General features: G+C 37.3%; 1 protein-coding gene across 34 annotated transcripts in view; it reads left to right on the top strand.

Moving 5' to 3' along the window:
- Positions 1-12,649, top strand: part of NTRK2 (neurotrophic receptor tyrosine kinase 2) — a 371,518-nt gene that overhangs the window by 40,034 nt on the left and 318,835 nt on the right. For all 34 annotated transcript variants that reach the window (XM_067041231.1, XM_067041225.1, XM_067041227.1 and 31 more), the window contains one exon: positions 87-241. In XM_067041231.1, the coding sequence (XP_066897332.1) occupies positions 87-241 (155 nt within the window). The remainder of the gene's footprint in view (positions 1-86; positions 242-12,649) is intronic.

The following is a 12,649-nucleotide window of genomic DNA, read 5'->3' as shown; positions in this document are numbered from 1 at the left end:
ATAATGCTGTTAGTGCTTCATAAACACTTCTGTAGCTAAAACTGAAAAAAAGAAGGCTGATTGGATTTCATTTTCGTTCCATGTAGGATCCTGGTGGGCAACCCATTTACATGCTCCTGTGACATTATGTGGATCAAGACTCTTCAGGAGACTAAACCCAGTCCAGAAACTCAGGACTTGTACTGCCTCGATGAAAACAGCAAGAATATTTCCCTGGCAAACCTGCAGATACCCCATTGTGGTAATTTACTTTTAAATCAATAAGTTCTACTTGTTATTAATTATTCTAATTGCCTTGGTGTGGTAGAGAGTCTGGGAAGGTTACCACTACCTGGATTTTATATGTATGCTGTTGGTGTCTCCACTGATTTGGGCCACTTTCGTGTGCAGTGTAGAGAAATCAGCTGGGAGCAACTTTGCTGAGTGTTCTTTGCCAGTAGAATATTAATTCTGAATGGTTGACTTTAAAGTGCACAGAGAAAAAAATACACTGTTTATTCCTTTGTTTCTTTGTTCATCCATCCATCTATCCATCCAAAAAGTATTGGCTGAGAGTGTGGTACTTCACTGGCCACATATATGCTTGGTTGGCACCTAGGCCATGCAGAGGAAGGATCTCAGGGGGATAAAGTGTCCTGGCAGCACAAGAACATGCAGTTCAATCCAGAACATTCCCTTACACTTGTTTTGTTGCCGGATGTCAGTGTATCTTGATGGGGCACCACAGATCTGCCCTTTGACTTGCTTTCCCTCATGTCTGGGTTTACAATCTCCAGAATTTAACAGGGCATCATACGATAAAATTACAGCTCTGTGAATGCCAGTGTGTTTACAAGAAGGGAAAATCCAAGCGTTCTGGTTAGGATTTTACTGCTAATGGCTCTTGGGACATGCCTCTGCAGTACCCACATATGCATATTATTCCTGAGTTGAAATTTTAATCAGTCAACCAGTTAATCAGTTAACAATTAAATGTGATCTTCTGGCCTAGTGGCTGGTGACATAGCAGAAAGCCACATAGCACCTGGTTCTTGTCTGAGAGGAATCTGTATATTAACCATAAACTTCCAGGTCTTTGTTTTCAGAGGATCCTGTTGTTTGGAGTCAATTTTTATTTAAGGAAAATATAGCTGCTGCTCATTTTTAATGAGAGTGTAATAAAGGAATGATAAGTGTTTGTTTCTTCCCTGCAGGGTCTTAGAAGACAGCAGTTACTCTTCCCACAGATTTTTGTTGTAACGAGAGCCCTTTGGTTTCATAATGGGGGAATCAAGCTTTGTTCCCTTGTCAGCTTCCCTCGACTTTCATTATTAGCCAATATTAAAAAAATTTTTTTAATATCTGTCTTTACCTGATTGATAAGAGGATAACTGTTCTCTGTTCTGGTATAAATTTGTACCTCTGAGAGAAATTGCCCAGAGGGACAAGAAATTCAATGTTGAGTCACCTGGCTGCTTGGCCAGCTCCCAGATCCCCATGGCTGTGTGGCCACATTGTTTCAGCAACCACTGAGAGGAAAAAAGAGCAAGCATCTGACTCCTGCTCTGATTTCACAAAAGGCCTCTTAATAGACGTCTGCTTTGCCCTTGCCTGAAACCAATTCTTTTTTTTTTAATTTTAATTTTTGGCCATATTGTCTTGACAGCATTCCTGTAATGTACCCACCTAATGTGCTGTTGATAGACCGCTGTGACTGGAGCAGGGGAGGGGTAGGAGTGAACTGGTTCTAATTTTTCCCGACTAGTTTGTCAATTTTCAGTGTTTTAAAATTTGTTTCCTACGAATTTGTCAATGAATTGTGTGTATGAGAGTGAGGCTTTGAATCCACTGTCAGAGGGCATGTGTTTGATTGATTAGGATTGAATGATTACATTTATGGTAACATTCACAATTTCAGGGTCAACAATGCTTTTCAGAAAGCAACATTAGAAAAGGTGAACTGATAGACTTATTTTTTTGTGTTCTTAAACTGTCTTGTTCTTTCTCTGCTAATTTTTATTTTCTTTCCCAGTGTTTTTTACTTATTTATAATTGCACATATACTAGTGATACATTTTGATGCAAAAATAATTTCCTACATTTACATATAAAGCTTATCTTTACTTGTTTGTGACCATTTCAGGTCAGAAGCCATCCATCTATCATATCTTTTTAATCATTGTGTGTTATTCATGGTAGAATATATCTTGATGATGTTAAATCTTCCATATTGATGGGTATTTCCCATTTTACTACAAAAGTGTTTCAACCAGCCTCCTTATACATGATCTTTGTACATACATACAGATGCAAAATTTTTTCTAGAGTACATAGCGGGAAGCAGAATTTTTGGTTAATATGGTTTGCACATTAAAACTTGGTTGTACCAATTTATAGCCACCCCAGCAAAGTATACCTTGATATTAGCAAATTTCTTATTTTTTGTATCTCTAAAAAATGGTATGTCATTGCTTTTTAGTTTGCATTTTCCTGGTTGCTATTGAGTGTCTTCTTTGTTTATTAGACATTGTGATTATTCTTCATTGAATTGCCTATTTATACCTTTTGTCTATTTTTCTACAAGGTTATTCCTTTTCCTTCCTTTTCTTCCACTGACAGTGTTCTTTGTTTTATTTTTTCTTAATTGTTCGAAAGTTATAAATTATGTTTCTCTGTTTATAAATATACAGTGCCAAAATATTTACCACACATATTTAAACATATTTTCTGTAAGTATCTAGAAAGAACCCCCAACAAGATGAGAAAAGATACTTTTACTTCCCTTTACTTTCTCCTCCCTTCTCTGATTGTTATCATCTGAGATTTTTATTTTTAATTTACTTTTTAAAATTAATTAATTAAATTTATTTAATACACATAGAGCTAATTCAAGTAATGAGATTTTATTTTTAGACTGTTACTTGATGTTTTTTGAGGATATACTGTTTCTTTGTATATCGTTGACTTTTGTATTCCACTACTTCCTCTTGGAGTGGTTTTTCTTTTTGCTGGAGTATATCTTCTAATATTTCTTTCAGAGAAATTAAAAAATTAAAATTCATGTTCTTGCCCAGCGGAAAATCAGCTTGTATTTTTTCTTCTCATTGGAATTGGCTGAGTGTAAAATTCTAGACTCCAGATAACTTCCTCTTAGAATTTTGCAGATGTTATACCACGTTCTCCGTGTGTTCATTGTTGCTGATGAGAAGCCCGAGGCCAGTCTGATGCTTATTTCTTGATAGGTAACCTATGCTTTTCTTTTTCTCTAGAAGCTTTTAGGATTTCTTCTTATCCATGTTATTCTTAAATTTTACTACACTGTAACTAGGCATGTGTGCATGCTTAACATTTTATTTTGTTTGACATGCAGTGAACCTTTTCAATATGAGTGTTCACATCTCCAGTTCTGGAAGAATTTTCTAATTTATTTAGATGGTTATTTACACTTCTGGTTCCTCTCTCCATACCTCTCACCCTTTCTGTAATACTTTCTATCTGCTTGTCCTTTTGTGCTGCATAATGGGAGAATTGTTTACTCACTACTTTGCCCTTCAGCTATTTCCCCAGCTACTGAATTTTCCCTTCTGCCAATTGATTTTTAATTTCTGAAATCTCTAGTGACTTTTTTTTTTTAATGACTGAAACACGCTTTTCCATACTGGGGTTCACCATATCTCTAGGGTACCTAGCATGACTGACTTTCTCCTGTAAACTTCCTGCACTCATTGCTTCTACTTGGGGGCAGCTGCAGCAGTTGTTGGATGCTGTGCCTGAGGTGGGAGGGCAAAGGTAGGATGTGGAAAGTTTATTCCTCTGTGCTTCTACTTGTTTTCTTAACCAGTGACCCTGTGGCTTAGTGGAGGGGAGGCCCCACCCTGCCCTGCCGTCCACCCCTAGTCTCAGGTCAGCCCAGCAGCTTCCCTGTTTTGTGTGGCACATAGTCATGTGTCTGTTGGGAACAGTGCTGTTTTTCTTTCATTTAATTTCCCCATTTTTCTCTTGTTCGGGAGTTTCTCGTTGCTCTTATCCACCAACAGTTATACCTTCTGATTTTCCAATGTGGTTCTGGATTTCTAAAAAAATGAACCTAATTTCTAGAGATTTGAGATGAGAGGGGGAGACTTCAGTTTGGGGCTTAGTCATGTATTAATTTTCCTCTTGATGGTTTCCCAACTTAGGCAGATTGAGCAGTAAATTATGCTACATTGTTGAATTTAAATTCTGTCTCTGAAATTCCGTGTTGGAAAAGTTGGATAATATCCCCAAGTCTTCAAGTTAGATGTCTTGTTTAAAACATGGATTCATGGTCAGTTGGCTTTTCTTCTAGGCCTCACCCTCAGCAAACTTTTAAAATATACTTGTTGTGTTTAAGTCACAGATTCACGGAGTTCATCGTATTTCCACCGTTTTTTTTTTTTGGTGAAGCTTGTTAGCTAACTCTAAAAGTAACTCATAAGAGTATGGTCTTTTTTTTTTTTTTTTTTTTTTTTTTGTGGTATGCGGGCCTCTCACTGTTGTGGCCTCTCCCGTTGCGGGGCACAGGCTCCGGATGCACAGGCTCAGCGGCCATGGCTCACGGGCCCAGCTGCTCCGCGGCATGTGGGATCTTCCCGGACCGGGGCACGAACCCGTATCCCCTGCATCGGCAGGCGGATTCTCAACCACTGCGCCACCAGGGAAGCCCAAGAGTATGGTCTTGTGTATTTCATCACTGTAAACCTAACAATTTGCCAGTAACTACGGCCATTGCATTTGGTTTGCAACTAGTAATATTTTAATTTCCATAAAAAAGAGCTATTGGGATTTCATTCCTTTATAAGGTGGGCTTTCTTTAAAAAATTCCCCTTTTAGTATTTCATCATGTAAGCATTATATGATGAACAAATTCTCTACATTTTATAAGCAAAAATATCTCCTCCATGGTGCCTGATGTATCCCTTGAACATAACAGTCACTTGATTAATGTTTGCTGATTTGATCAATTAATAAATACATGATCCACATTATATTAATGATCAGATTGAAACAGATTTTTGATATAATGGTGCAGATATTTCAGTTAAGTAAAAATAACTGAAACATTTATATTATTCTAGCCAAATTATTCCGTATTTTAGCACTTTGTAGTTCCCTTTGAAATGTCTGTCATCATTGCATTTTGAAAGAATCTCCTTTCTTCTTTTTCCTCTGCCCTTAGCGATTGAGCGAGCATGGTAGGCAGGGCTGGGAGGTTTAACTGTGCCATTCCCAATCCCATTAACAGCACAGTCAAAATGTCTCACAATATTTTTCTAACAGCCCCTCCTGCTGTGAATTACTGTAAATTTATTCATGCTGTGAAACATGTTGTGGTGTGTTTCTCCACCAGGTCCTTTTTAACCTTAGAAAAACTTTATTAATTACCAGGCAACAAAACATATTCATGTAAAACTTCCACATTAATCAGAAAAAAAAGGGGTGCTATGAGCAGTGGTTCTGAAGACAGAAACTGAATTACACAAGTGTTAGTGAAGAATGGTTATTTTTCCAGACTGTGCTGATTTATCACTCCAGATAAAAGTGTTCCTGCTACTTCTTTTAGTGTTTTTCAATGACATTATTTATAACATTGTATATTCTAAATTCTTGTCCTCAATTCCTGTACATTTGGTTGATCTTCAGTAGTTAGGTTTGCACTACAAACCTTTCAATCTTTTCCCCTGGCTGGATGGCATCTTAAAGAACAGTGTACGTTATACTTTAATTTTTTTGTACTATAATTATGATTTAAATCTCTGGAAGAGAGTTTCTTCAGGAAGTGTTAATAGTGGATGATATGCTCTGTTCTAAGCAGACAACAAATATATTTAAAAGGCAGTATTCTTTTGGGTCAAATCAAAACAATCCCTCAACCCATTTTACTGGTAACTAGCTACCGTAGAACATGCTAGCCCCACAGTGAAGATAAGATGGTAATTCAGTTGAGGGTTGAATGTAGTTACTATATAAAACACCCTTAATGGTCCCATGGGTTGAAATCAGCTTTGCCTTTGGTTTATTTATTTATATTTCTTTATTTATTAAAGAAATATTTATTAAAGTTAATATTTCGATTTTCCACTTTTCCAACCTTCAAACTTTTAGTGTAGAGCCTCCTTACAACAGATCGACAAAATATTATTTATGTTGGGAAAGGTCGGTTCACAGGTGCCCAGGAGGAGAGGCCTGTTTCCTTGAGGTAAACTGATTTTAATGATTTATTTTTAAAATTTACTTTTGGTTTCCACTATAATTTGTAGTATGCATGTCTGTTTAGCATATTTTTACATACTCCATTTATTTTAAACCAGGAAAATAGGATAGTAATTCTATTTTGTTAGCATTCACAGAAGATTAAAATGAAATGCTGTATTAATACTCCATGTATAAATTAGATTGGTAAAAAACATTGTTTTCCTAGCATCTTAGCTGGATTGATTTTTTTTTTTTTTCTGAAAAGCATATACAAAGTCTAGTTTACTGCTTTGCTTCCTTTTATTAGAGATCAGGTTTTACCCACTAAAACACAGCAAGCTACACAGTGGACCAGTGCTTTTCTTTATCTTTTTAAAAAGGGAAATAAAGCCGTTTTTCTAACCTGTCAGCTGCTATTCAGATTTTTGTGTTTAGAAGTTTTGTGGTTGCTGTCACTGTCATGACACGGCTCACACAAGCCTAGAAGCACAGTTTCCCATTTGAGCTGGGAAAGTCACTTTGCTAATTTTCTGTCATTTTTGCAACCAGGTGTAAAGCAGCCACTTCTAAATAGGTCAGGCTCATTCTGGCTTCATTCCTGGTTGTGAAATGTATATGTTTAGGGGACACAAAAATGGGAAGATATGCCAAGAAGATAGAAAGTGAGTGGAGAGAAGACAGAGAGCCGACAAAAATCATAATTTACTTGAATATTTTTATACCCATGGAGTGATGATCCAATAAGAAATGAACAGAGCTCAGGCTTACTAAAATGAGGTGAAAAAGAACACAACTCAGGCCTACAGATGGATATTGAAAAATAAAACCCAAACTTGACCCATCTCATTTATTGCAAAGCGTAGTTAATATTTCAAAAAGTTTAGAGGTTAGTTTTCCTCAAATATTAGGAAGTGAGAACATGCATGCTTTGAATTAGTGATCAAAGGGCCTAGTCAATATGGTCAACTTTCAAGAAGTGTGCACCAGTGGATGGAGCAGTGTCAGTGGCTGTTGACCTGGGTATGGTTGGAAAGGACATACCAGCCAGTAGACCTCAGCAGAAAATCATCAACCATTCAGTGAAAAGGCTGACTTTCTTTAGACCAGGGCTTCCCAAACTTTAATGTGCATATGAATCACCAGCAGATCTTGTTAAAAATATTGCTTCTTTTCCAGCAGGTCTGGGTTGGGGCCTGAGAGTCCACATTCTAACAAACCCCTTGTTCCATAGACCACACTTTGAGTAGCAAGGGTTGAGACAATGGGTGTTGGACTCTTCGTTGGGTTTTTGCTTGTACAGCTATTATTCTTACACCTGACAGGAGCCTGAGCAATCATCTAGTCCACCAAACTTTCCCCACTCTATGTTCTGTGCAACTCTAATTCCTTGAGATGCTCTGTGTAGGAAAAAAAAACCAAGGTTAAAGAAAAAAATATAGAAAATTCTGTAACTCTGGACATTCACTGTGCACATTACTATGTTAAAAGCTCTAAGAATTCCTGCTCGAAAAGAACCATTTAACTTCCATTGATATTATGGTCCTCAAGGTTGTTTGAGTACATACCATTTCTTTGTGATATCATGTTATGGCTTTGTTATTTTTACTTGAAGTAATTTGACAGAATATCAGATATACACATGTATAAATTCAGATGTAAAATATATTTAAAGCTAAATATCCATATGATATTGGTAATAACATTAATAGCTAACGTTTATTAAGGACTTAATATGCACTAGACCTCATCTGAAATATTTTCCATATTATCTTATTAGGCATCCTAAAAGCTCTAGAAAGTAGATGTCATTAGTATCCTTATTTCCAGTTGAAGAAATGAAAGCTTACCAAGCATCATGAGTAAACAACTAATGAGTAGGGGTTGGCTTTAACCCACATCTGTCTGTCTAGGGCCTTAACTAATACACTGATCAGCTGCATCCTTTACTGGGCTCTTCCATGCCTCAGAGGTGTCTGTCTGTCCGGGCAGCTTGTCTTTGCTGATCTCCATCAAGGTTTCCCAGCGTGTATAGGAGGACAGCCCTGATACTTAAGTCAAGATCCCATTACCATAGTGCTAGAAGCTCTTGGAGACATTGCTGAGCTTTGCTCTGTACTTGTGCTGATTTCAAATCTTATTAAGCCAGGAAGTAGTGCCTGGCAAATGGTTTATCCTGCCTTGGCTATTCATGCTTCCCAATTCATTTTTATTGTGCTAATCAAACCTCAAGTGGCATTTCAAGTACAGATTGTTTTTTCCATTATTGAATCTTTGGCCAGCCTATTAATGCTGTAGAATTAACGTGAGTCAGATGCTTACTCATTTGTGGAAGACTTTACATTTAAAAGATCTAGACTTGGCCAATTTTGCACAGATTCCTTTGGAAACTGCTATGACAGGGTGATACAATTTCTCTATAAATAAAGGAGACTCACTCTTCTCTCACAGATAGACATGTAATTATTTTTTTAATGAACCAAATTCCTAGATTATGGATATGTATTGGTATTTATAGTCTGTGCTAAAATGGATATTACAGTCTGGGAAGGTAGTATATTGTGGTGGTGAACATCTTGATCTTTGAGTTCAGTTCCTAGGTAGTTGGGCAACTTTGGAAGATGTATTTGACTTTTCCAAAACTCACATTCTTTATTAATTAAATTAGGATAAATACTTAACTTCAAGCTTGGTTGTAAGGATTAAATTAAATAAAACAAAAATGTAAAGTACTAGACAAGAGTTTCTGGTTCAGTGAATGCCCCATAAATGTTATTGCTAGTACTATAATTAAGCAGACATTTTTAGAAATGTTAATCATGTAAACTTAGGCTTGAAGGAATAAATAAACTACATTAGATTTTACAGGGGAGATTAAGATTATAGCATAGCATTCTCTGCTGAGACTCTATTTTAACTTCTTTTCTGCTTAGAATTTCCACACTTTTAGATACATTTATAAAAGGTGGAAGTTTACACCATCGGTTTATATTCGAGGTGCCAGGAAGGGTGTCACCAAGCTCCATTGGTGGAGTCTGCTGGTGGGGGAGTCATACCTCAAGAGCAAGCACCATGGCAAGCCCTGGCTCCATAGTTTCTCCAGATTCAGCCAGATAAATCTATAAATACAAGAGAATGGGAGAGGAGTCAACAAAGCTTTGTGTTTCTGCAGTTGCAATTGGAAAGTAGATGGATGAGTAGTGACTGACTTAAAGGCTGAGAATGCTGGTTACCAAGTTGGCAATGGGGAAAGCCAAGAGGAAAGCTTGGTGTATATTGCAGAACTATAGCAAGGCTCAGGAAGTAAGAGAACAGGTAACACCGAACACAGGAGAGTGGTTGAAAGATTTTTGTTCCATACATCTCAGGTGTAAGAACTGGAAGTTTGTTCTCTAAAGAGGATAAAACAAAGGCCAAGAGGAATTCCAGGTAGAGTTGAGGCTGTGAGAGCCATAGAGAGAATGATGGATTTACATACAACTGAGTTTTGACACAGGTATCCTCCAATTTTTGGAAGTTTTCTTTACACCCTTTCGCTTTTCTGAAAGCAATCGGAAGAGGATTTTTTTTTTTTTTTTTTTTTTTTTTTTTTTTTTTGTGGTACGTGGGCCTCTCACTGTTGTGGCCTCTCCCGTTGCGGAGCACAGCTCTGGACGCACAGGCTCAGTGGCCATGGCTCATGGGCCTAGCCGCTCTGCGGCATGTGGGATCTTCCTGGACCGGGGCACGAACCTGTGTCCCCTGCATCGGCAGGCGGATTCTCAACTACTGTGCCACTAGGGAAGCCCCGGAAGAGGATTTTTGCTTCTCCTAAAAAAGGTGAAAAGCAAAAATAGTGTTCAGCGTTTGTTTTACATGGAGCTGTTTAGAGGCAGCGCACATCCCAAGCAGTGAGGGGGCACCACTAAGCTCCTTCCTGGGAACTACACTCAGCATCTCATCATCACACCGCCATAGCTTTGACTGTGTCTGTGAGAATCTGTGCTTTTTGTTGATTTATTCTGTACATCTGTTAGAAGGAAGTGTCCTGAGGTAATTACTTCTTTACTTTATGTCATTTCGTCAAAAAGTTTCATAGGAACGTTCTGCGTTCTGTTAGCCAGGAAAACCTGTGTTTCCAGCCTTCTTCCTCTTCCAAACAGTACACTGGAAGAGAATTATCTGAATAATTTGATCAATCCCATCCCGCAAAGGATTTAATGATACTGACACCAGGTGGTACCCATTACAGAGGCCAGTAATACTGCCCTAGTGATGCTGACAGTTAATAAATGTGCAATGCTTCTATTATCCCATTCTTAAAGATGGAAGAACAGGGACTCCCCTGGTGGCGGAGTGGTTAACACTCTGCACTCCCAATGCAGGGAGCCTGGGTTCGATCCCTGGTCAGGGAACTAGATCCCACAGGCATGCCACAACTAAGAGTTCACATGCCACAACTAAGGAGCCAGCGATCCCCAACTAAGGAGCCCACCTGCTGCAACTAAGACCCAGTGCAACCACATAAATAAATAAAATAAAATCTACATTAAAAAAAAAATTAAAGAACAGCCAAGGATCACCAACTGTTTCAGGAAAGCTTATAATATGAAAGACAAACACAAAACAGAGAGAAAGAAAAAAAATTGCAGAAAAAAAGTTGATATAGACAGAAGAAAAATTCACAAGAAATTATAATTAATATTTCACAGATATTATAGATCAGCAGAGATATTGCATCCATGAAACAAACACATGGCATTAAAAAAATAGAAGACCATTCAGGAACAACAACAAAAGGCCTTGGAAAAACTAAAGTATGACAGAAATAGAGCAAATAGACAAAAAGATGGAAAATAGGAGAGAAAAGATTGAAAAAGATAGGCCACCCAGAAGGTCCAGCCTCCAAATAATAGGAGAGCTAAGTGGTGAGAGAACGCATTACATCATAGTTGAATTGGCATCATTTTTTTTTTCCCTTTCGTAGTGGTACATATCAGTGTTGTGTCCTATAATTAAAGCTGTCTTAAGTTTGATAAAATATGATAACTATTACACACAATAGTTCAGCTGTCTGTAGAGTTTATGTATTTATAGTAAACTTTATTGTACATGTAGACCACAAAACTTCATAGCAGATGGTAAGATATGAAGACAGAATAGTGTGAGTGTGGTATGGGCATGTAGGGAGAGCTGGCTTTCTGTGTGAACATGAGCCTAGTTCTCATCTTCTAGGGTGACAGGTCAGTCGATAATGTTAAAACAGAAAAAACAAAAAGTAGCAATATAAACATGATATTTAGTGATATAGAGATCAATACCCAAAAAAGTTAAAAGAGGTGAAATGAGTGCTTCTAGGAATAGGAAATAGTGCCACATGGGTACTATTTTTCACATAGTAGTTTGAATATTTTTATTTCTTTTTTTCCCCTGGGTTTGTAGTTGTTTTTATATTTTCTCAGTTATAGTGATATATAACTGACATACAGTACTGTATAAGTTTAAGGTGTATAGCATAATGATTTGACTTACATACATCATGAAATTATCACAATAGGTTTAGTGAATATCCATCATCTCATATCGATACAAAATTAAAGAAATGGAAAAAAAGTTTTCCCTGTGTTGTACATTATATCTCTAATATTTACTTGTAACTGGAAGTCTGCACCTTTTGACTACCTTCATCCAACTTCCTCTCCTTCCACCCCCCCTACCTCTGGTAACAACAAATCTGATCTCTTTTTCTCTGAGTTTGCTTGTTTGTTTGTTTGTTTGTTTTTGAAGTATAACTGACCTACAACACTAAGTTTCAGGTACACAACTTAGTGATTCAGTATTCTGTACATTTCAAAATGATCACCATGCTAAGCCTAGTTATGATATGTCACCGTACAAAGATATTACATAGTTATTGACTGTATTCCCCATTGTATATTTCATACCTGTGTGTATTTTGCAACTGGAAGTTTGTATCTCTTAATCTCCCCCATTCATTTATTTCCTCCCCCCACCCCTCTCCCCTCTGGCAACTATCTGATTGATCTCTGTACCTGTAAGTCTGTTTCTGTTTTGTTATGTTTGTTAATTTGTTTTGGTTTTTAGATTCCACCTATAAGTGAAATTATATGGTATTTGTCTTTCTCTGTCTGCTTATTTCATTTAGCATAATACTCTCTAGGTCCATCCATGTTGTTGCAAATGGCAAGATTTCATTCTTTTTTTATGGCTAATATTTCTCTGAATATATACACCACATCTTCTTTATCCATTCCTCCACTGATGGGAACTTAGATTGCTTCCATATCTTGGCTATTGTAAATAAGGCAGAAATGAACATGGGAGTGCAGGTATTTTTTCTGATTAGTGTTTTTGTTTTCTTTGGATAAATACCCAGGAGTGGAGTTGCTGGATCATATGTAGTTCTATTTTTAATTTTTTTGAGGAATATCCATACTGTTTTCCGTAATGACTGCAGCAA

This window comes from Kogia breviceps, chromosome 8 (assembly GCF_026419965.1).
Source record: "Kogia breviceps isolate mKogBre1 chromosome 8, mKogBre1 haplotype 1, whole genome shotgun sequence".
Classification (NCBI taxonomy): Eukaryota; Metazoa; Chordata; class Mammalia; order Artiodactyla; family Physeteridae; genus Kogia; species Kogia breviceps.
Note: the sequence above shows the minus strand (reverse complement) of the source record. Positions and strands in the feature narration are given on the sequence as shown.